This window comes from Xiphophorus maculatus, chromosome 19 (assembly GCF_002775205.1).
Source record: "Xiphophorus maculatus strain JP 163 A chromosome 19, X_maculatus-5.0-male, whole genome shotgun sequence".
NCBI lineage: Eukaryota > Metazoa > Chordata > Actinopteri > Cyprinodontiformes > Poeciliidae > Xiphophorus > Xiphophorus maculatus.
The window spans coordinates 19889594-19914520 of NC_036461.1; the positions used below are offsets into that span (position 1 = coordinate 19889594).

A 24927-nucleotide genomic window follows, 5' to 3' on the forward strand; every position below is an offset into this window, starting at 1 on the left:
GTTCCAGGTGGAGTTTTTATGTGAGAGGGGTGCAGACGTCAACAGAGGTCAAAGGTCATCCTCGCTACACTATGCTGCGTGCTTCGGACGGCCACAGGTAGCCAAGGTAAACGGAGTCACAGTGAAAAGAAACCATGTCAGTGACACTGTAGGGTTTAGGTTTGTCGGCGTGATCCTGTGGGTTTGTTTCATGTCAGACTTTGCTGCGTCACGGAGCCAACCCAGACCTGAGGGATGAGGATGGAAAGACCCCCCTGGACAAAGCCAGAGAGAGGGGACACAGTGAAGTGGTGGCTATACTGCAGTCACCTGGTAAGTTCAACCCATAAACCAGCTTCTAGATGAAATATCGATAGCTGTGCTCAGCAGCAGCGTCTGCTTCTTCACCTTTAAAGGGACAGTGTTACGTAAAATTGACCCTTCTCAGATGTTCATAATGTTACAATGTAATTTCCTCATCAAAAACATACCTGGAGTGTTGCCTTGATTCTTTCATGGATGTTTGAGAAATCCTTCAATCTCCATGGCAACCATTCAGCTGTGCAAAACGCCTGGGTGGACCTAGCTCCGCCTTTGAGGCGCAGCTCCTCCTCAAAGCTGCAGTTTCCAAGTTTCTGCCTCACTGAGCAGTTGCTAATGGTAATTAGCAGCTCTGCTGAGCTACTTCTCAGAGCATCGCTGGTAAAGCATTGTTAAAGGATTAATAGAGGAGCAATGTTGTGACCACTTCCTGAAGGCGAAGTTTCTTAAAGAGACAGAGACCCAATTTAAAATCTGTTTTCTTTTAAGTCATATTTGATATATACGGCATTTTTATAACAACTCGAGATAACACAAAGATTTTATTGTGCTGTAAAATGGCACAATGTGCCTGGAAACTACAAAATACTGCCCCTTGAAAAACTTTAATATGTGTATGATTGAAGTAGATCATTTTCTGAGAAATATAATCCAGATTGGGACATGTTAGCTGATTCTTAGATGTTTCTCTTCCAGGGGATTGGATGTGTCCGATGAACAAGGCTGATGACAAGAGGAAGAAGGATGCAAGTAAGGAGGAAGAGGAGAGCACTGAACCCAAAGGAGACCCAGAAATGGCTCCCTACTACCTTAAGAGACTTCTGCCTGTTTTTGCACAAACCTTTCAGCAAACCATGCTGCCTTCTATTAGGTAAGCTCATCCACACTTCCACTGTCCATCCACTGATTCTTGTAACCTTAAGTTAAAAAACTAAACATAATTCTGGTAGTTGTTGCTGACCATGCAAAATTAAAGTAAACCTCAACTTGGATCAGAACGAAAGTGGCTTGTAACTGTATTTTTCACAATCAAACTCATGTGAAAGAGCTTCCATCTGGTCAAAATAAATAAAATTATATATATATATATACATATATATATATATTTTTTTGGTGGTTTTAGGAAAGCAAGTCTGGCTCTGATCCGAAAGATGGTTCACTACAGCAGTGAAGTTCTGCTGAGGGAGGTGTGTGAGAGCGAGACGGGACACAACCTGCCCACAGTCCTGGTGGAGATCACTGCCACTGTCCTTGACCAGGAGGTAAGCTACAGGAGAGCAGGGATTACAGGGGCTCAGCCCTCTTAAACAGCAGACACTCACCTTAAGCTGCTGAACTCAGGCTGCAGAAAACAGAGCAGCAAATTAATAAAATATCAACTTTCTGTCTGATAAATCTGATTGTTTCTCTGAATGATGCACAGACCAAACAAAGTTAATCTAAGCTGTAGAGCTGCTCCATTATTTATAAATATTTATATCATTCATTTATTATGGAACAGTAATCCATGTATCCCACATGAAGCATGGTGCACTATATTGACCATAAGCAATGTAGTGTCCTTTAACCAACTAGAATGGAAATTAATGTTAATGTATTGCAAGCCTTTTTCTGAGAAGGAACTCTAAGCTGCAGACTGTTAAAGTGGCTTTTAGTAGTTGTCTTTGTGAATTAAATTCCAAATATTCTTATGCCATCTAATGCTGCATATTGATTATTAATGAGGTCAGTGTTTAGGCTAACATTCCCTGGGATTTCTCTTCACTCATGGAAGTCTTGTTGCTTTGATTTTTTTTTTCATACATATTTTAAAAAATCCTTGACTCTTGAAAAATGAGCACTTAGTATTGCAAACAAACACCCAGTCAAGATTTGATGTAACCAGGAATTAAAGCAATAAATATTAAGACGCATTAAAAAAAACGGCCAAGAAGACTGCAGTCTGTTCATCTGTTAGGAAGTTTATATTTGATGGGTTCACTTATTTCACTGTCCCTTAATATTAATTGGACATTGTCTGATATCGACACATGTATTTATGCTTGATAAAATGGGAGAACAGGTTGGGGTTTTTTCTATAGCTTTATGTAAAATATGTAGCGTCCATAACTCCCAGACTTGTGAAATGCAATCTCATTAGACGCTCATGTAATGTTCCTGAACTTACCTGTTTGGTGTTTGTCAGGACGACGACGACGGCCACCTCCTGGCTCTGCAGATCATCAGGGATCTTGTGGATAAAGGTGGAGATGTTTTTCTCGACCAACTTGCTCGACTGGGGGTCATCAACAAGGTGTCAACTCTGGCTGGACCTGCATCTGATGATGAGAATGAAGACGAAGCGAAGCCTGAGAAGGTAGACCCAGAAACCAATGCTGCCATCCAGTTAAAACATCACTCCCACCCCCTTTGTTTATTTTTGAAATAATTGGTCCTTGACTGCTTTGCAAATGTCAATGTCTTGAGATCTGGTTAATAATATGTCAGCTGGTGGGTTTCCTGCAGGAAACTTGCTAATCCCGGTGGCAGGTGTTAAGTTGTAAGTAGCATACTGCGCATGTGTGAAATGTAAGGAGTGGAAGGCGGGGCTAGATCTGGGGTCCTTGGGGGTTCGTGTGTGGGGAGTGCGGATCAGAAGTTGTTAACGGTTAATGGCGACCATTAAAGTGTGGATGCTAACGTCAGTAGTGTGATCATTATTTCAACATTGGTAGCAGAGGATGGCCGCTGCTGGAAATTACAAAGTTCCCCCACCGTTCGACGAGAAGACGTCTTACGAAAGTTGGAAAAATGAAATTGAAATCTGGAGACTTGTTACCGACTTGGACAAAAAGAAGCAGGCCCTAGCGGTTACCCTGTCGCTATCAGGAAGAGCGAGAGAAAGCGCGCTGGAAATCGCTGCGGAACATCTCAACGACGATACAGGAATGAGCGTTCTTTTAAACAAGTTGGATTCAGTGTTTTTAAAAGAAGAAAAGGATCGACAGTACGAAGCTTACACGGAGTTTGATCGGATCGACAGGCGTGGCGACACGTCCATGATGGATTACATTATCGAATTTGAACGACGGTACAACAAGTTACGTAAGTTCAAAATGGAACTACCGGATGCAGTGTTAGCATTCAAGCTATTAGACACCGCGGGGCTAAACGTTAAAGACAAACAGCTAGCTCTTACCGCCTGTTCCACTGTATCTTTTGACAACATGAAATCGGCTTTGAAAAGAATCTTCGGTGATAATGTCTATCCTCCACAAGAGGGCGACTCAGCCTTTTTCACCAAATACACAGGCAAGCGTGAACGGAGTTCTAACTCAGAGCAAAGCCCAAGAACAGCTGCAGGGACTAATCCACTCGACAAGTATGGGAGAAGAACTAAATGTGCAATATGTCAGAGCACTTATCACTGGGCAAAAGACTGTCCCAATAAAAGAGAACATGTGAAGCTAACAAATGTTGAGGGATCAAAAGACAATGTTGAAAAATGTAATATTACTCTGTTTTCAGACGAATTCCCATCTGACACACAGATATTCATGGTAGAAGCTTTGGGATCTGCTGTGATTGACACTGCCTGTACAAGAACTGTGTGTGGTGAAAAATGGCTTGCAGATTATGTAAGTGGGCTGCCTCAGAGAGAATTAATAAAGATTAAAGATGAAAAGAGTGCAAGACCTTTCCGGTTTGGGGATGGAAAACTGGTGCAATCCACAAGAAAGGTGACTATTCCTGCAACAATAGGAAAAACTAAATGCAACATTGAGACAGAAGTAGTTCCAGCAGATATACCGATGCTTTTGAGCAAAACATCACTGAAGAGAGCGAGTGCTGTTTTAGACATTGCTCAAGACAAAGCAATGATGTTTGACCAACCTGTAAAACTTGAACTGACATCTTCTGGACATTATTGTGTAAACTTAAGAAAGGAAAAGATCAATAATGAAAACCAGTTTAAACAAAGTGAGACACCAAATGATGAAGATGAAATTCTCACTGTGACAGAAAACATGACGACCAAAGAAAAAAAAAACAGTACTGCTAAAGCTACATAAACAATTTGGACATGCCTCAGTTGACAGACTACAAAAGCTCTTGTCTTGCTCAGGCAACACCGATGATGAAAGCATTACAATCCTGAAGGAAATTGTAAAAAACTGTGAAATATGCATCCGGTACAGTAGAGCAAAACCTAAACCTGCAGTGGGTTTACCCATGGCTTCAACGTATAATGAAACTGTAGCTGTGGACCTACATGAGCTTGAGCCAGGTTTGTGGTATCTACATGCCATCGACCATTTTACAAGATTCAGTGCAGGGAGTATTATCACCACAAAAAGACCAAAAGAGATAGTGAAGCACTTTATTCACTGCTGGATAAGCGTTCATGGCCCACCACGCAGATTATTCACTGATAATGGAGGTGAATTTAACAATGAAGAAATAAGAGACATGGCTGAACATTTTAACATTGAGGTTAAAGCCACTGCTGGATACAGTCCATGGAGCAACGGCCTACTGGAAAGACACAATCAGATTCTCACTGAAATGCTACTCAAGGTAAAGAGAGACAACAAATGTGACTGGAAAATGGCTCTGGACTGGGCTTTGATGGCAAAAAACAGCATGCACAATGTACATGGCTACAGTCCCTATCAACTTGTTTTTGGTCAAAATCCAAACCTGCCTTCAGTTCTAATTGATAGACCTCCAGCATTGGAAACTGATGTCAACACATGGATGGGTCATCACACTGCAACACTGCATGGCATGAGAAAAGCCTTTGCTGAGGCTGAATGTTCTGAGAGGATCCGAAGAGCCCTCAGAAAACAGCTGCGACCCACAGATGACAAATATGAAACAGGAGACAAAGTATATTATAAACGTACAGACTGTCAGGAGTGGAAAGGGCCAGGTGTGGTTATTGGCCAAGATGGTGCAGTAATATTCATCAGGCATGGTGGAACGTATGTCAGAGTACACCAGTCTAAACTAAAAAAAATGAATGAGACACAAAAGAAACTAGGGGAAAGCGAAAGCGAAAATCCATTTAAAACGGATGACCACCTTTCAAAGACACCAGCAGCGGTACTTGATGAAGAACATGACTTTGAAAGTGAACATGAGAAGGAGATGGCACCAACAAGCAATGAATCACTTGGTGTTGCAGAAAACAGTGAATCCTGCTGTGATCCAGTACAACCTGAAGGGGATGGTCTCCCACTGACACACACAACTATAAGTGAAGGAATAAAACTAAAAGCTGGACAAGGAATTAAATACACAGACAAAGAAACAGGTCAAAAATATGCTGGACAAATAACAAGCCGTGCAGGGAAAGCCAGTGGGAAACACAAAAACTGGTACAACTTAGAATATACTGAGCCGGAGGAAATTGCTGGATCCACAGGATCCATTGATATGGGACAAGTAAGCAACCTCGAAGTGGTTGAAAATGTCAAGGCCAATACTGACAACAGAGATGATATATTAGTAGTGAACGAGGATATCTTCTCACACGCTAAACAAACTGAACTTGAGAACTGGAAAAGAAACAATGTATTTGTGGAGGAAAAAGATGAAGGTCAGAAATGCATATCAACGAGGTGGGTGTGCACACTCAAGAAAACACAAGTAGACATAGTACCCAAAGCTAGACTGGTTGCAAGAGGCTTTGAAGAAATTAACATTCAAGAACTTCCTAAGGATTCACCCACTTGTTCCTCTGAATCTCTAAAGATGGTCATAGCTGTTATATGCCAAAATAAATGGAAGCTGAACTCTATGGACATCAAAGCAGCCTTTTTGCAAGGTAAAGATTTAACACGGGATGTGTATCTCCGTCCACCTCAAGAGGCAGAGAGTGAAGGAATCGTATGGAAGTTAAATAAATGTGTCTATGGCTTGGCAGATGCTTCCTTGTTCTGGTACAACAAGGTGAAAGAAACCATGCAGAAGCTGGGAGGAACTGTGTCAAAAGTTGATCCAGCTGTCTTCTACTGGCAAGATGATTTCTGTAAGGTGACAGGAGTTCTTGCATGCCATGTAGATGACTTTGTATGGGGTGGTTCAGACAGGTTTTCTTCAGCTATTATCCCCCAACTGAAAACTGCTTTTCAAGTTGGAAGAGAAGAACATAACAGCTTCAACTACATTGGAATGGAGGTTCATTCTCTGCAGAATGAAATCAGAGTACAACAGCGTGCATACATTAAAAACCTACAGCCCATTCCTATGGATCCCATCAGAGCACCACAGCGGGAGGCTCCATTAACAGACACAGAAATGGACATGTTAAAATCCAAGATTGGACAGATTCTGTGGGTAGCACGACAGAGCAGACCTGACATCATGTGTGACATATCTATCCTGGCGTCAAACACAAAACATGGTACAATTCAAACATTACACTCTGCAAACAAACTAATCAGAAAACTTAAATCTGAGGAAGTTACCCTTAGATTCCAATGCTTAGGAGACAGCAAATACCACAAGCTAGTGGTGTTCAGCGATTCCTCAATGGGAAACCTCTCAGATGGAGGGACACAAGGAGGACATTTTGTCATGCTGATGGGAGAAGATGGAAAATTTTCACCCATATGCTGGCAATCCAGACGGATTAGGAGAGTGGTACGTAGCACGTTAGCTGGAGAGACTTTAGCACTAGCAGATGGGATTGATAGTGCTGTCTTTCTTACTACACTCTATTCAGAGCTCATGGTTGGTGATGGCACGTGCAACATCCTACCCATTACCTGTGTAACGGACAACCATTCCCTCCTTGATGCTGTCAAATCCACAAAATGTGTAACTGAAAAGAGACTCCGGCTTGAGATCAGCAGCATCAAAGAACTTATGGGTTCTGGGACAATTCAGGAAATCATATGGACACCTACCAAAGACCAACTTGCCAACTGCTTAACAAAAGTGGGGGCGTCTGCTCTTGGACTGCTGAGAGCCCTAAGTAAAGGGAAATGGCAATTTAAAGATTAAAACAAACACTACTGTTCCTTACATAAGTTAAGTTCAAGTAAATGGAGTTAAAATAAGTAAAGTTAGAATGCTAAAAAATTTCTTTAGCCTGTTATGTGTTCTTTAAAGAAAGAAGGGAGATTGTTAAGTTGTAAGTAGCATACTGCGCATGTGTGAAATGTAAGGAGTGGGAGGCGGGGCTAGATCTGGGGTCCTTGGGGGTTCGTGTGTGGGGAGTGCGGATCAGAAGTTGTTAACGGTTAATGGCGACCATTAAAGTGTGGATGCTAACGTCAGTAGTGTGATCATTATTTCAACAGCAGGGGCACTAGTTCGTTGTTTTTTTGTGTGTTAAAACCTATTTATTTTTTTCTGAAATTGGTGTGTTTCCAAGCAAATTTATTTTCGAAACAGCAAATTGCACAATTATATGGTCTGTAGAAACACAGCTGTTACTGGTGTATCAAAAACCTCTTTAAAATAAACAAACAACGCTTAGCCTGGTGGGGGGGCAAGCAAAGCCTGGAGGCCTGCCAGGCTTACGATATGCTGGGGGAAGCCCTGTACACTTTTCGAATTAGTAAACTGTATGGGATTTCCCTGCAGGAGGACGAGGTTCAGGAAGATGCTAAGGAAGTCCAGCAGGGGAAGCCGTACCACTGGAGGGACTGGTCAATCATTCGAGGCAGAGACTGTCTCTACATATGGTCGGATGCTGCTGCCCTGGAGCTCTCTAATGGTTCCAATGGCTGGTTCCGATTCATCTTGGACGGGAAACTTGCCACCATGTACTCTAGTGGGAGTCCGGAGGGGGGTTCTGACAGCTCAGGTACGTTGGATCTGCTTTTATGCCACTCAGCAGCTCAATTTGTGCTTTTTGTAATCGCTCTCCTCCCTCATCCTGCAGAGTCTCGTAGCGAGTTCCTGGAGAAGCTGCAGCGGGCGAGGAGCCAGGTGAAACCCGTAACAGCCAGCCAGCCCATCCTGTCCGTCGTCGGCCCCACCAAGCTGACGGTAGGGAACTGGTCCCTGACCTGCCTCAAAGATGGAGAGATCGCCATCCATAACTCTGATGGACAGCAGGCCACCATTCTGAAGGAGGACCTACCGGGCTTCGTGTTCGAGTCCAACAGAGGAACCAAACACTCATTCACTGCAGAGACGTCACTGGGTGGGTCTTCGTCTGCGATTCAAAATGTCAACAAATCTCAATGTTCAGAAGTAGCAGCTTTATTGATGACAAAATCTCCCAACCCCGCCCCAAACTCTCAACAAATTAATCCAAACAATTTGAATGTCAAGCAGCTCACCATTGAGTCTTGTAACTCCACATCTAGTTAGCTTCGAGTGCGCTCCAGTCATGCACAGCCAATACTTTTCTGTCAGTGCCCCCAGGTGGCTGGATGAATGAACTGGTTGGTGAAGTCAGCTACATGTCAGCAGTTGTTTTCTTCATGTGGCGCCCCTGAGAGGGTGCACGCCCCACACTGTGAGAAGCCCTGCTATAGCTGAATGTTGTTGCATTGTGTGCAGGCTCAGAGTTTGTTACTGGCTGGACGGGAAAGCGGGGCAGGAAGCTCAAGTCCAAACTGGAGAAGACGAAGCAGAAGGTGAAGAGCATGGCCAGGGAGCTGTACGACGACCACTTCAAAGCTGTGGAGAGCATGCCCAGAGGGGTGGTGGTCACTCTGAGGAACATCGCCACGCAGCTGGAGTCGGCGTGGGAGCTGCACATTAACAGACAGGTAGACGAACTCTGCAACACATCTGTTGCCCACAGAGCACATCGCAGACATAAAGAGTGATCTGTGTGTGATGTTTGCTGTTGTAGTGTCTTGAAGGGGAGAACACGTGGAGGGACTTGATGAAAACTGCTTTAGAGAACCTGATTGTGGTCCTGAAGGATGAAAACACCATTTCTCCATATGAAATGTGTAGCAGTGGCCTCGTCCAGGCTCTGTTCACTGTCCTCAGTAATGTGAGTATTTAATGAAAGCAGTGACTTTCACTCTAAAAACTGACACATGCTAACAGGACTGCTTCTGGTTAGCTGAAGGCTACAAGTTCTAAAGAGATGGAAGCTACACTAGGAGGGCATGAGGAGTAAACTCTAAATCAATTTCAAATCTCTTTTTCAAGGTTTGAAACGCTGAAACGCCTGTTAGCATAGGCTTCTGTTGCCTTTGATTACTCATAAAAGACACTCGAAATTCTTTTTTGGATCAAAAACAGCCCGTTGAAAAAATATGGTACAACTGAACTGCAGCTCAATCAGGTACAGGGAAGAGGACGTCAGCGCGCATAATTTAACAGATAATTTAATTTCTGTTAAATTATCCATTTTGATTAATTACAGACCCTGCAATTAACTCCATTAAAAATTTGAACCACCCTGCCCCCTTGCTTCACTATCACATGACCAAATTCCTCCCCCTCCTGAAACAACAAGGGCAACAAGTTGTAAATATCAGTGATTAATATCGGCCAGGTTATACCAATGGGAATGTCCAAAAAGTAAAAAAATGACTAATAGCGGCCGATGTAAATGTTAACACATGCGTTGCTAGTTTTCTTCTTAAAGTTCAGTAGCTGTGTATTCTTCAGGAAGCACCGTGACTTGAAGCTGTTTTCTGTTTGGATTCCTGCAGAGTGCAGAGCCGGACATGAAACATGATTGTAAGCCTTTAATGGAGAGAATCAATGTGTTTAAGGCGGCTTTCAGCGAGAACGAGGATAACGAAAGGTAAGTGGATTAAAACTTTGGATTACTTTTTATTTCTAATGTGGTTGGAGAGCCCCATCTTGGTTTGTGTTTTAGAAAGGCAAAGCTTCTGATGAATTACCGTATTTTTCGGTCTATAAGCCTCTACTTTGTTCCCACGCTTTGAACCATGGGGCTTATAGCCCAGTGCGGCTTTTCTGTTCAGCTTATAGTATGGTGCGCTCTATAGTCCGGAAAATACGGTATACTGCTTAAGTGGAGTGGACTTTGCAACATACACATGGACATGGAAATATGAACAATGATCCTGATTGATATTGGGTCAGGAAATTTATTTCTAATAAGGCTAACTAATATATTCAATATAATATTAATGGCATGTACTTCTCATATTATCCGGTAATAAATCCCAGCTTTGTGTGTGTGTGTGTGTGTGTGTGTGTGTGTGTGCGTGCGTGTGTGTGTGCGCGCGCAGCCGACCAGCTGTTGCCTTAATCAGAAAGCTGATAGCTGTGCTGGAGTCCATTGAGCGTCTACCTCTGTACCTGTATGACTCTCCAGGGTCCTCTTACAACCTGCAGGTGAGTTGGTGCTTGTTGTTGTCATGACGCCCTTTTGTTTTCCACAGCTGCTCAGAATGTGATTTATGTGTCAGATCTTGACGAGGCGTTTGAGGTTCCGTCTGGAACGCGCGCCGGGTGAGACGGCTCTGATCGACCGCACGGGTCGCATGCTGAAGATGGAGCCGCTCGCCACCGTGGAGTCTCTGGAGCAATACCTCCTAAAGATGGTGAAGCCTCAAGCAACATGCTACATCACCGAGCCAATCAGAACTGGTGATGGCTAACCTCCCACCGGCCTTTTGTTCTGCCTTCATGGTCCAGGTGGCGAAGCAGTGGTATGACTTTGAGCGCTCCTCGTTCGTCTTCGTCAGGAAGCTGAGGGAAGGCCAGACCTTCACTTTCAGACATCAGCATGACTTTGATGAGAATGGCATCATCTACTGGGTCGGAACCAACGCAAAGTAAGAGCAGTGGCTGCAGACAGTGCTAAAAGTGGTTTGTCCTGGCTTTTGTGCAAAAAAACTGCCTCACATCTTCCTAGGAAAGACATTGAATTTGAGTGTATCCATAAAAACATTGAACAGCTTCTTGCAGCTATCAGTTACTGTGTAGCCTTCTGTCTTTTTAGGCTGCAGTACTCTCAGGTTCCATGGTTAGGGTGTGATCAATTACTGGGTCATCTGAAAAGTATGGAATTTCAAAATAAAAATCCATGCACACCGATATTGCCACCACAATATCAATGTATGCCATATCAAAGCTGCAAAGAAATGCTTAGATGCAATATTTTGCTGACTGTAATATTTCAGACATCTTAAATACCTTCATTTAGTCAGGAAGTCTCACTGGTGTAGGAAATCTAGTTTACAGCAAAGAGCTGGCAAATGATCACGTGTGTCGCCCTGTCGCTCTGCTTTCAGGAAGCCATTAAGAAATGTTAAGGAAATAAATAAGCCTTACCTAAGGTGAAACACTGAGTCAATCAAGAACGAATGAAAATGCATTTTGATTATCATTTTATTAAGAGATTAAGCAAAGAATATAGCAGTGACTCCCCTGGCTAGTCCAAGGAAGTGAAGAAAAGATGAATGAATGATGTTAAAAGCGATGAAGGTACATCGCTTTTAATATCCACCAACCCTCTTACAGAGATGGGAGTAAAAGGGAGTATCCCACCAGTTTCAGTTTACTTCACAACTCTGGTATTTGCACCTGCAGACTGTGACCCTGGATGGTTCTAATCCAGGGTGGGTCAAATCCATTTCAGAAATACCCGTTATTATGCGTTTCCAGCGAGCTGCCTCCAAAGTGAAGGGTCCTTTATGGATACAACTGATTGATAGAAATAAAACAAAGTTTTGACATAGCAGAAACAAAGGCATTACTTGTTGATGGAGGTGAACCGATTGCAGTTTTCTTGCACTGATCTTTAAAGAAGTCTGGCATGGTGATTTTGGTTTTGGACAAGGGGGGGGGGGGTCTGAAAAGTCACTAAATATCTCAGCAAAGTCACTAAGTTGGCAACAATGGGGTGACTGTTAACTGTGAACTGAAAGTACTGTATTTCACTGAGTAGTTCACTCAGCAGAACTTTCTAAGTAAAAACAGACTGTTGTCTGTGGATGGTTAATGATGGCTGACCAACTGAATCATTGTGAATGCTGTGCTTTTTGCACTATAGGGAATTTAAACAGTTTCAACTTTTAGATGTGTCCTTGAAACTGTCTCACCAGCTTGCAGTCCAGCTCTACAGTAGCTCTGCTAATGAGCTAATATTGGAGCCAGCTGTGCTGAAGCAGGAGACCAGGAATGCACTTTGAGAACACCGATTTAAAATGAAACGCTGAATCATGGTTCCTTAAAATACACTGCCTGGCAAAAAAAAAAAAGTCGCCACCTGGATTTAACTAAGCAAATAGGTACAAGCCTCCTATTGGATAAGTACTGCATAGGCGATTATCTTTCAGCTGACAACAAGTTATTTAACCCCAGCTGATGCAATGAGTAACTCCTCATTTCTTAAACAACCATGGCAAAAGACACATCCTGTGGTCGTGGAAAAGACGTTAGTCTGTTTAAGAAGGGTCAAATCATTGGCATGCATCAAGCAGAGAAAACATCTAAGGAGATTGCAGAAACTACTAGAATTGGGTTAAGAACTGTCCAACGCATCATTAAAAACTGGAAGGATGGTGGGGAACCATCGTCTTCCAGGAAGAAATGTGGTCGGAAAAAAATCCTGAATGATCGTGATCGGCGATTACTTAAACGTTTGGTCAAATCAAATCGAAGAAAAACAACAGCAGAACTCAGGAGTATGTTTAATTGTGAACGCAAAAGCATTTCCACACGCACAATGCGAAGGGAACTCAAGGGGTTGGGATTGAGCAGCTGTGTAGCCGTAAGAAAACCTCTAATCAGTAAGGCTAACCAGAAAAAAAGGCTTCAGTTTGCTAGGGAGCATAAAGATTGGACTCTGGAGGAATGGAAGAGGGTCATGTGGTCTGATGAGTCCAGATTTACCCTGTTCCAGAGTGATGGGCGCATCAGGGTAAGAAGAGAGGCAGGTGAAGTGATGCACCCATCATGCCTAGTGCCTACTGTACAAGCCTGTGGGGGCAGTGCTATGATCTGGGGTTGCTGCAGTTGGTCAGGTCTAGGTTCAGCAACATTGTGTGCCCAAAGAATGAGGTCAGCTGACTACCTGAATATACTGAATGACCAAGTTATTCCATCAATGGATTTTGTCTTCCCAAATGGAACGGGCATATTCCAAGATGACAATGCCAGGATTCATCGCGCTCACATTGTGAAAGAGTGGTTCAGGGAGCATGAGACATCTTTTTCACACATGGATTGGCCACCACAGAGTCCAGACCTTAACCTTGGTTAGCATGCTAGATGTTAGACGGGACATTAAGCTTACGATCGCCAATCTTTTCCCGTCAGGACGGCGTATGAATGGGTGAACCCTGCCGCTTACGGCCTGGTAGTGGTGACGTCCTCAGAGGGCCGTAACCTTCCTTACGGCCGGCTGGAGGACATCCTGAGTCGGGACAGCTCTGCTCTCAACTGCCACACTAACGACGACAAGAACGCCTGGTTTGCTATTGACCTGGGCCTGTGGGTCATTCCATCGGCGTACACTCTGAGGCACGCCAGGTAAGGAACCCCCTACAGCCTGCAGCCAGGCTCTGCAGCCAAACACATTGATACAAATACTAGAAATACAGAATTTCTGTATGAAAGGTGCATTGTTTCCTAAAAAACAAAGTCATTTTTTTAAACGGGTTTGTGTTTTCCTTCTTCCTTCAGGGGTTATGGGCGCTCGGCGCTGCGAAACTGGGTCTTTCAGGTCTCAAAAGATGGTCAGAACTGGTCCACTTTATACACACACATAGACGACGGCAGCCTCAACGAACCAGGGTACGACCTTCCCTTAAACTCCTCCGTTTGCAGTCAGAAGGCAGCCGCGCCTCTTGGTGAATACTAACGCTAGTCTGTGTCTCCACAGGTCAACGGCCACCTGGCCTCTGGACCCGTCCAAAGACGAGAAGCAGGGTTGGAGGCACATAAGGATCAAACAAATGGGGAAGAATGCCAGTGGTCAGACACACTACTTGTCTCTGTCTGGGCTGGAGCTGTATGGCACAGTCACAGCGGTCTGTGAGGACCAGCTAGGTGAGCCCCTCTGCTGAAGCTCAGAGTAGCAGCAGTTTATTTTTGAGTTCGTATACTCCAGTTAACAATTAATTACTAAATTAGTGGACGATTATTTCAATAATCAGTTTATAATTTATTACGATAAATCTGATTAATCGTTCCCTGTACTCGTTAGTTTAAAACTTCCAGCAACAGTGTATTGGGGAGAGGCTGGGTGTTTATTACTGCGGCCTTGCTGTTAAAGGAAAAGGAACAAGTTGGACAATATGTTTGTACTGATTTTCTTTGAATAATTCATTTTTCAAGTAGTTATTATACAAACGCATTGAAACATGACGTCACTCGCACCAGATGTTTTAGCTGTCAAGTTATCAACATAACATGCTAAATATTAAATGTATATGTGGTTTACAAAAGAAAAAGGGACGCAGTGTTTTTTTGCTACTAATTATCAACACTACAACTAGATAACAAGGTCCAAGGGTATCAAGTTTCAGAGCCATAGCTGCTGGATGGACGTCTTCTTGTCCTCCAGCGTTGTGCTCATGCGCGAAATTTTCGGATGTAAACAATAACATGCTATGCTCCTATAGAGGTACCAAATATTTTGACTGCAGTCCCGACTCGTTTCTCCAATCATCAATGCTTCAGTTAGATGCTGTAAGACGGCCCACACTATGATGCTCCTCCTTGTAAACTCCACTTACTGAGAAACGAGGCAAATTATAGTCATGACAAAGGTGGGCCCTGCTTTTTATACCAGAGTTAGCATTAGCATGTAGCATTACTCTAAATACTGTAGCTATTGGCTCCATTTACAACATTTTTTTTTTTACCTAAGTGTTTCCTCTAAGCAGCATGTCCCTCTGTCCTTGTCCCAATGCAGGTAAAGCTGTGAAGGAGGCAGAGGCAAACCTCCGTCGCCAGCGCAGAATTTTCCGCTCTCAGGTAATGAAGTACATCGTCCCAGGAGCGCGGGTCGTTCGTGGTATCGACTGGAAGTGGCGGGAGCAGGATGGAAATCCGCCAGGAGAGGGCACTGTCACGGGAGAGGCTCACAATGGTGAGTTGGTGTCCATTTGACCGAAAGCTAGAAGAACATGCTCTCATTTCCAAGCCCTCTGTCTAGACTGCCATTTTTTGTCTGAAAGGTTGTTGAGGAGTGACGATGTGCCATCAGTCGTATCTGTTCCTGAGGAGTGAATGTGGGCAGATGTTTATCTCAGTAAACACATGAACTCGTTTCCTTTCCTGCACTGGTTTCCTTCCAGCTTTCTCCTCAAACATCCTGTTTCCAGTCTACCTCCAGCCAGTGTCTGGTTTATTCCTCTTTAATCAACCAGCTGGAGAGAAATCATTCTGAAAACATTTTCTCCTCATTCCCTACTTGCATTTACCTTCAACAAGTCTGATGTCAGAGATTGGCTTGTCTTTTTTTTTCTCTGCTATTGCCTAATGTTGACAGATATTCACTAGTCTCTCTCTTTTTTTAAATTTTTTTTACAGTTATTAGAAGTTAGGGTGGAGCAGGATCCTTTGTTTTCTCAGGTCAGCAGAAACAGCAGCAGTCTGCAATCATTTCCCAAAGTGTTGCATAGAGAATTTGTTACTTCTGAGACTCTTACTGTATTTAGGGACAGATGGATTGATTTTAAAGTCAACTAGATCTTAGAACAGCTCAGAACACATTTGGCCACATTGTAAGACATGAAACTGGTACTATTGTTGTTGTTACTGCAGAACCTCTGATCTCAACATATACTGGGATGATGAGAACTTCACTTGCCTCTGTGTGCTCTTCCATTTGTTCCACATCTCATATTTTTACTACCATAAATGGGATCATTACTGTTTGATTGTATTTTCTCTCTTTTTACTGTAATGATTTATTGTATAGTTTTCCCCTGCTTTTATTTTCTGTTTTTTTGTACCTGTCACATTGTTTTCTAGTCACTCCACTAGTGATAGAAGCCTTCTTTTATAATCCGCAACAAAATGTTTTTTCAGGGCAAACTATTTCTATTCCCATACAACAGAAATGAAACACTTTCAGAATAAAAACAAAACTGCTTTAGAGACACTTTTCGTCTCAGAGTAGAAAATATATTAAAGTAGGATGTAATAGAGCTAACTATTATTTTAGAAATACATTTTTGACAATTAGATAAAAAATTGGCACGTTGTGCAGATTTTTCATTGGAACACTAAAGGCTTTTTTTATACAGTGTTACAAATGTATAAAAAGATGGAAACACTAATTTTCTTTTTAAATAAGTAAGTAAACTTGTAATTGCCTAACATGTAATATCTGTATTCCTTTTGTGAGCATTTGATTATTTTAGCAAAGGATTCATATACAGCTAAAAAAAAAACTATGATACAGTATAATAACTTGATAGCAAAAGGTGCGTACTCTGAGATTTTTAAAATATTTTTTCACAGAATTCGAACCACATGAAACTATAACATTTGTTATATTTATATAGGAAAAAGATGCAGTAATAAATGCATTCCGACTAATAATCTATTCCCTGGTCCTAAAAAGACTGTTTGGATGTTTCTGTTGGCCTACATCTATTAATTCAGATAAATGTGACCCATAAATACAAATAAAGCCTGCTGTTTCTTAAGCAGCAGGTTCTGACTCTGACTCATTTTTGTTTTAACTTATTTAACAAAACCTGCCTTTAAAATGTAGCAGGAAGGCCTGTCGGGATAAGCAATTAATTAAGTTAAATATTTTAATTTTAATGAGCAATAAAATTAATCACTCAATTAATTGCTTGATGATAAATTGTCCCAGAAGTTATTGCGATAAACGATAATGATATTTTAAATATCCAAAATAAATAAACACAACAAATATAATCAATATTGAAGTCTTTGTAAATAAAATTGTCCTTCAAAAAAAAGGGCTAGTTGAGACCAAAGCACCAGAGTGAAGACTTTTGTCATCCAGTTTTAGGTAGGAAGAGAGAAAAACAATACATCATGGAAATGGCAATTATTGAGGTCATTTTAATGGATCATACATTAATTGATGGATTGCTTATTGTGACAGGCCTGGTGGCAGGTTTTCTATGAACAGAGGCAGCAGCTCTATCTGCGTCCAGGAAGGCTCTGCCCATCATGCTGCCTCAACCCGTCATGTATCAAATCAGTAACTAGCTGGAAGTCTGACCAAATCACTCCTCTAATAAATAAACGTAGCCCTGAATGTTCCTGCAGGATGTTGTTGTTTGACATGTGCATCTAGGTTGGAAGTAATATTCTGTCACTGTGTGGAGCTGTTAGGACTGTAAGCTGCTTGTCCGCTGTCTGCCTTCCTCTGCCGCTCTCGCCCTGTTTCCCTCTCTGCCGCCTCTCTGACATCCATCTGTCCGTCTCCCTCCTATCTCTCTGTCCATCCAGGGTGGATTGATGTAACCTGGGATGCTAGCGGATGCTCTAACTCTTACCGTATGGGCGCTGAAGGGAAGTTTGACCTCAAGCTTGCTCCAGGGTATGACCCTGAGTCGGCTGCCACAGCGCCAACACCCAAACCTGTCTCATCCACTGTTTCAGGTCCCGCCTCATCCACGGTGGGACCCTCTGTGACACCAACAGCTGTTGGCGGAACCACCACGTTGGCGTCGTTGTCCTCAACCTCGTCGTCTTCTCAGCAGCCCTCCTGGAGCAGCCTGGTGAAAAATAACTGTCCCGACAAAAGCGGGGCCAGCTCCTCCAGCAGGAAGGGCAGCAGCAGCTCCGTCTGCAGCGTGGCCTCGTCCTCTGACATCAGCCTCAGCTCCTCCGGCGGCGGGGCCCTGCAGCTGGAGAGGAGAGCGGAGGGCCTGCTGCTGGACCAAGGCGCGGGGCCCGCAGGGGTCACCGACGGCCACCAACAGGAGCCCATCGTGGTTTTGTCCTCCGCTGCAGAGGCCGGATGCGGGTCAGGGTCCAGCTCCGGCACGCTCACCGCCGACACGTCTGTGACCGGAGACGAGCACCACTCGCCCACCGCGGCCGCAGCCGGCACCGACCCGGCCACGGCCATCTCCATGGGTCTGGTGAGCGTTAGCTCCCCCGACGTCAGCTCTGTGTCCGAGTCGTCCAGCAAAGACACGCACTCTCAGAGGCCGCTGTGCTCCGCTGCCAACACGCGCCTGTCGGTCAGCTCCCTGCTGGCCGCCGGGGCCCCAATGAGTTCCAGCGCCAGCGTCCCCAATCTGTCGTCGCGGGAGGCCAGCCTCATGGAGTCCTTCGTCCGCCGCGCGCCCAACATGTCCCGCACCAACGCCACCAACAACATGAATCTGAGCCGCAGCAGCAGCGACAACAACACAAACACCCTGGGCCGCAACGTCATGAGCGCCGCAAGTGAGTTCCGCACTGCTAGCATGCTAATGCTACAGGAATGAGGCGACAAACATAGTACTCAATAGGGCTGCACCATGTTACGAAGTCTTTCAGTGTCAATAAGACTGGTAAATATTTCTGTGATCATATCAAGAGCAATATGTGCTTATCTTCTTCTTTTCACGGTTTCTCAATTTAATTTCAATTCAGTTTATTTCCATACCGCCACTTCGCAATAAATGTAATCTCAAAGCACTTTACAAATTCTATTCTGTAGGATGAGCTTTAGCTGCTCAATCTCTGGGCAAGGTGGGTGGCATCAATTAGCTAACTCACCTTTTGGCTACCTAGCAACAATCTGTTCAGTAACTTGTAACAACAAGTTGTGTTACCTAGCAACAACTTGTTGAGTACCTAGGGCAGTGCCTCATATTGAGTGAAAACTGTGGATAAAACAGGAAATGTCACCTCACCTGTGTGGCAATATTTCAGATTTTTAAAACAATCACTAATCAGTAATTACCAATATTGACTAATATTAAATGCTTATATCATGACATGTTTATCAGCCATATTGTCCAGTGACATTATCAGAGAAACTCATGTTTCTCCTAACATTATGCAGCCATACACATGATTACCATTCATTTCCCTTCCTCCACCTCCTGCAGCTCAGACTCAACACCAGCTGGACAAAAACTGTTGCCACTGTGCAAATGAATGCTGATAGATTTGAGCCGGTGTGACAGTGTGACGTAACAAAGCAGGAAACCCGGAACATGTCTGCTTTTCCCACACCAAAACTATTTTAAAACAAAACTCGCATAAGACCTGGAGCCTGTGGTTGTTTAGGTGTGAGGAAAGGGAAATGTTGCTGTAGTTGAAATGTTTCTCCAGGCACTATGCTGAGCTCTGGACACTTGTGCTCCATATTAGGCTGTTTGACGTGTCCAAGGGGAACATTCTAGACAAAAAACAAACCATAATGGTTGAGTTATTTAGAGAAGAGCATGAATTCCCTTCCTTCAGGCGTCCTGTGTGCGTGTGTGCATGTGTGTGTGTGCTGGCAGCTGACTGCAGCATAACCAACCTGTGTACTGCTGTGTCTTCGGTTTCAGACTAACTGCAACTTGTTTTTGTTTGTTTGCAGCTTCTCCTCTCATGGGCGCTCAGAGCTTTCCTAACCTCACCACCACTGGCACCACCTCCACAGTTACCATGTCAACTTCCATAGTAACCAGCGGCAATAACGTAGCCACAGCCACAACGGGGCTTTCAGTTGGCCAGTTGCTAAGTAACACTCTGACAACAAGCCTGACGTCCACATCCAGTGAGAGTGACACAGGACAGGAAGCTGAGTTTTCCCTCTATGGTCAGTGCCCCCTCCCACCACGCACACGCACGCACACAGAACATCATGTAACAGCATGTTTGACCTGTTACAGCTGCTTGGCTGCCTAACTTAACTCAGCAACGTTCCAACTACTGTAGAGATCCACCGATCCAATATTAATATCTGTATCGATTCTGATATTTTAAAAAAATCTAGATGTGGTATTGGATATAATGTGCCCAATTTATAAGGGCAGATCTATTCAGTCTAATTCTATGCTTTTTGCGCTTGGTGACGTCATTATTTATTTTACATTATATTCAAACTCCTATATAATTGCACTTTCTGAACTATTTGAAAGAATGTTTTAGTTTATTTTTACATGCTTGACCAAAATAGTCAACCTATTGTTTTTATCAGTTTCAGCTTATTTATTATTTATTTTCCATTGGCTGTTCTCCTTCTAATTACTCTGACTGAACAAATTCAAGTTGTTTTTCCATGTGTGACCAAGCAAGTGGAGCTATTAGTGTATTTCAGTGTGCTGTACTGGTGCAGAGTTGGCAAATAAATTTGTAATTCAGTACATTTATGTCTGTTAAAAAAAAAGTTTTAAGTCACCTATTTTTGTGTATTGGTGTTGCCAATACACTAAACCTCAGATATTGATATCGGAAATTAAAAGAAGTGGATCGGTGCATTTCTAGTTCCAACTGGTCTCATCATTTTAGAAACAAGCCTGTTGTATTTTAGTGAGTGGTCTTAAGACCTGAATTCCTGGGTTAACATGGAAGGTTGAACTGGTCTAAGACAGTTCATGTTTGTTCACCGTATGGAGTTAAATTCTAACACAAAGTTTGCTCAATTCTCAAACTAACTACAAGCTAAACGCTGCAGAGCAGCAGGAAGCGCCATCAGAGGGAATGTGATGCTGCATGTTTGGTATTCCCTGCAAGGAACTTTTGTTGTGGTTTGGGGTAGAGGTGAAGGTCACATGATCATATGTGATGTCAATGAAGCCATGTTACATGTGCAACAAGACCAGATCCAATGTGCTGGAGCAGTCGGCGCTCTCTGGGTGCTCTGCGTGGTTTGAAGTTCTGTGCACCTGGAGTCACCCATGTTCTGCAAGGAGCCAAACCCAAAATGCATTCTCAGAACAGGTTGGAGTTTTTAGCGCTGCTTGGTGTTTAGCAGCTGGCTGACCTTTGGCCCAGGCGGAGCCGTCATCAGGATCAGGGAGGGTCTTCACTCCGTCCTCCAGCTGGAATCATGTCAGCTGTGTTTCTGTCAACCTGCAGACTTCCTGGACAGTTGCCGTGCCAACACGCTGCTGGCAGAGCTAGACGATGAGGAGGACCTCCCTGAGCCCGACGATGATGACGACGAAAACGAAGATGACAATCAGGAGGACCAGGAGTATGAGGAGGTCCTGGTATGTAAAAGAAGTTTTGTTTGTGGTGTCGTTAGGTCTAACTATGTCCTGTAGTAGTTTTGTTTTTGCTGCTGCTGTGTTGATGTCAGACTGTGGAACGAATGTATATTCTGTTGTAGGAGGAGGAAGAGTATGAGACGAAAGGAGGACGCAGGAGAACGTGGGACGATGATTTTGTCCTCAAAAGGCAGTTTTCTGCTTTGGTCCCTGCGTTTGACCCCCGACCTGGAAGAACTAATGTCCAACAGACCACCGACCTGGAGATCCCCTCTCCTGGTACGCTGCTGCAGACACCTACTGTAGCAATATAAAGCTAGCTTGAATTTTTCATCTAACTAACTTTAACTTTAGTAAATATTTTTAAAAAATGAATTGCAAATAAGTAAAATTATCATAACTGTTTGGTAATCGTATTGAAATGAGTCAAAGTAAAATGAAGAATTTAAAAAGCAGTACTGGTTCCATCAACTATATACAGTACAAGCAGACATAAATGTTGGAACATGTGATACATTTATTCTTTTGGGTCCTGTATCTCCGTGTAAGACCATGTCAGTCTGTGTTGAATGCAGTGAAATGAATAATTGACTGGAGCTGGTTCTGTTTTGGTGCAGGAACGCCTCGGTCCGAGGCCCGGGAGGAGGTGGAGTGTGCTCCTTCTCCTCACCTCGCTCTGACTCTAAAGGTTCGTCAATGAAGACGAGTAACCAGCCACATTTACTCACATTTACTGGAGTAACATTTTGGAAAGAAAATTTACTTTGGAAAATTTACTTTTCCAAAAGTGAAAAAAATTTTTCACTTTTTCCATGAGCTGACTCATGAGCTGACTGATTCTAATACAAAAGTATTGTGTTGTACTTTTACTTTTGCAATTATGAAGTATCATTACTCTGGAGTAAAATTCTCTTCCCACCTCTCCAGGACGTCCAGTGTTTCTGTTAGCTTCCTATAGTTGAGGTGGGACTCCATTAAAAATGTTAATATAGTTAATTACAGGATCTGTAATCAATTACTAAAATTTTATTTGAAAACCATGTATTGACAATATAAGCAACATTTTTAATTAACACCTATTTTTGGGACATCTTAAATCGATTCTGAATTGTAGTAAATGTGAATTGGGATTCTTAAATATATATATGTGTGTGTGTGTGTGTGTGTCCAGGTTCCCGGTCTTGGTACAACTAGAGAGGTTGAGCTTCCTCTGTCCAGCTACAAGTTGACCATCTTCTACTACGTGCAGCGGCTTCTGCAGCTCTCCTGCAACGGCTCTGTGAAGACGGATAAGCTGCGGCGCATCTGGGAGCCCACCTACACGTAAGAGAGGAGACCCCCAGAACCTGACCACAGCTCAATTCACGTGTTCACACTTTACATTTCACTCTTTGCTGTGTTCCCCTGCAGGATAATGTACCGGGAGCTGAAAGACTCTGATAAAGAGAAGGACAGTGGGAAGATGGCAAGTCCGACTCTTTCTTTTACGCTTTGGACAGAATTGGAACCGTAAACGAGGAAGGTAGTGGTGACCCTCTGGTCTGTTTCTATCTGCAGGAGTTCTTGGACCAGAGCACCGGGATCGGGGGTCGCTGCGGGGTGCTCAGTCCGAGCTCACTGTCAGTCAGTCAGAGCAGTGAGATCCTGGGCTGGGTCAGGGAGGCAGCGCAGGCCAAGGCCGGCTGCAGCCAGAACGCATGCGGCATGGAGGACGTCCTGCAGCTGCTGCGCATCCTCTACATCATCGGGAGCGACTCGGTCTCCAACGCGCGCACGCTGCAGGAAGGTACGACGGTTTCACACTCACACCTCCCTGCTGGATGGGTTATTTCATCCTTTATCACAGTTTTGCATTTCAATCATGTGAAATGAGCTGACTGATTCTAAACTATGGAGGATTTTTATAAATACAGCAAAAAGCTGTATTTATAAAATACAGCTTTTCATTGTTGGGACAGGAATATTCTGCATGTGCATTTGCACATTCCTCATATGTTTTGCTTTTTTTTGCCTGTATTTCCAGATGTTGAGGAGCTGCAGTTCAACGCATCACCAGAGGAGTTCACCAGCAAGAAGATCACCACCAAGATCCTCCAGCAGATTGAGGTCAGCTTCTCTTCTAGGATTATTAATGAAAATGTACTAAATGTTTGTGAGATTAACTTGTAATTTTAATGTTCATTTGTCCCCCTTTTATGTTTATATTTCTATAGAACATTAATGTGGTATTAACCATTCTGTATCTGTCATAATGCTGCTCAGGGCTTGAGCTAGACCTCCTGTAGCAAACTACAAGGGAAGCTAAGCTAACTAAATGCTATCGATGTTTTGTTGCTAGGAGCCTCTGGCTGTGGCCAGCGGAGCGCTACCTGACTGGTGTGAACAGCTCACGTCCAAATGTCCCTTTCTCATCCCCTTTGAGACCAGACAGCTGTACTTCACCTGCACTGCTTTTGGAGCGTCCAGGTGAGTCTGACAGGCGCCATAGCAACTACCAGGAGAGCCACCAGCGATCTGGGGCAACAGGACCAGATCTACTCGCCCTGAAACTAATGCCTAGAGTTGAAAAACGTTGCAGGCAGTTCCATCCAGTGTGACTGGGTTCTGTCCTCTCCGTGTCCTGACCTCTGACCCCTGTGCTCCCACACAGGGCCATCGTGTGGCTCCAGAACCGGCGCGAGGCGACCATGGAGCGATCGCGGCCGTCCACCACAGTGCGGCGGGACGACCCTGGAGAGTTCAGGGTTGGCCGGCTCAAACACGAGAGGGTCAAAGTTCCCAGAGGAGATGCCATGATGGAGTGGGCGGAGTCAGTCATGCAGATTCACGCCGACAGGAAGTCCGTGCTGGAGGTGAGAGAGGAAGTGAACACGTGTTGGAAGCTCTGTCTCATCTGCTACCTTCTGTAGCTGAATCGTGTGTGTGTGTGTGTGTGTTCAGGTGGAGTTCCAGGGTGAAGAGGGAACCGGTCTGGGTCCCACCCTGGAGTTCTACGCTCTGGTGGCTGCAGAGTTCCAGAGAACGTCTCTGGGTATCTGGCTGTGTGACGACGATTTCCCTGACGACGAGTCCCGACAGGTCAGTCACCTAGCAACCACTGACCCATGAACTCATGAGAAACTGCTAAGAGGATGTGAAGTAGAGCTCTATCACAGTCTGAGGCCCATTTCTGCATTCTGTATCAAGATGTGTGAAACTGACAGACCAAACTGCTCTGCACACACTTCAGGGTTATATAACGTATTTTCCGGACTATAGAGCGCGCCTCACTATAAACCGCGTCTACAAAGTTTTAAAAAAACTGAAAACGTACATATATAAGCTGCACCATGCTATAAGCCACTGATATTTCCGCCGCTTTCGGTTTTTTATAAATCTGCTGGATTTATCAAGGACGCAGCCCTCTGTCTCCAACACCGAACCATGGATTCGTACACGCCGAGCTTACCTGCGGCGGCTCCATTTCCCTCCTGTATTTCCAGATCAATAACCTTCAACTTAAAAGCGGCATCATCACTTCCTGCTAAACAGTCCCATGGCAGGTTAACAAAAATCCACAGAAAAGCCGCTAACCATGCGGTTAGCCGCATGCTTCAAAAGTAGCTGC

At 43.9% G+C, this 24927-nt stretch overlaps 1 protein-coding gene across 4 annotated transcripts in view; it reads left to right on the forward strand.

Annotated features, from left to right (window-relative positions):
- hectd1 (HECT domain E3 ubiquitin protein ligase 1) overlaps positions 1-24927 on the forward strand; it is a 36371-nt gene that overhangs the window by 6912 nt on the left and 4532 nt on the right. For 2 of the 4 annotated variants that reach the window (XM_023352438.1, XM_023352437.1), the window contains exons 9-37: positions 8-106; positions 198-312; positions 997-1171; positions 1424-1562; positions 2486-2656; positions 7876-8098; positions 8177-8440; positions 8803-9014; positions 9101-9247; positions 9918-10012; positions 10467-10572; positions 10647-10781; positions 10876-11015; positions 13504-13716; positions 13870-13980; positions 14069-14235; positions 15104-15280; positions 17629-18576; positions 19706-19927; positions 21190-21323; positions 21443-21599; positions 21938-22008; positions 22492-22643; positions 22731-22785; positions 22878-23106; positions 23344-23426; positions 23659-23786; positions 23971-24172; positions 24261-24398. In XM_023352438.1, coding sequence (XP_023208206.1) covers positions 8-106; positions 198-312; positions 997-1171; positions 1424-1562; positions 2486-2656; positions 7876-8098; positions 8177-8440; positions 8803-9014; positions 9101-9247; positions 9918-10012; positions 10467-10572; positions 10647-10781; positions 10876-11015; positions 13504-13716; positions 13870-13980; positions 14069-14235; positions 15104-15280; positions 17629-18576; positions 19706-19927; positions 21190-21323; positions 21443-21599; positions 21938-22008; positions 22492-22643; positions 22731-22785; positions 22878-23106; positions 23344-23426; positions 23659-23786; positions 23971-24172; positions 24261-24398 — 5208 coding nt within the window. The remainder of the gene's footprint in view (positions 1-7; positions 107-197; positions 313-996; positions 1172-1423; positions 1563-2485; positions 2657-7875; positions 8099-8176; positions 8441-8802; positions 9015-9100; positions 9248-9917; positions 10013-10466; positions 10573-10646; positions 10782-10875; positions 11016-13503; positions 13717-13869; positions 13981-14068; positions 14236-15103; positions 15281-17628; positions 18577-19705; positions 19928-21189; positions 21324-21442; positions 21600-21937; positions 22009-22491; positions 22644-22730; positions 22786-22877; positions 23107-23343; positions 23427-23658; positions 23787-23970; positions 24173-24260; positions 24399-24927) is intronic. The other 2 variants (XM_023352439.1, XM_023352440.1) reach the window with 2 other exon arrangements.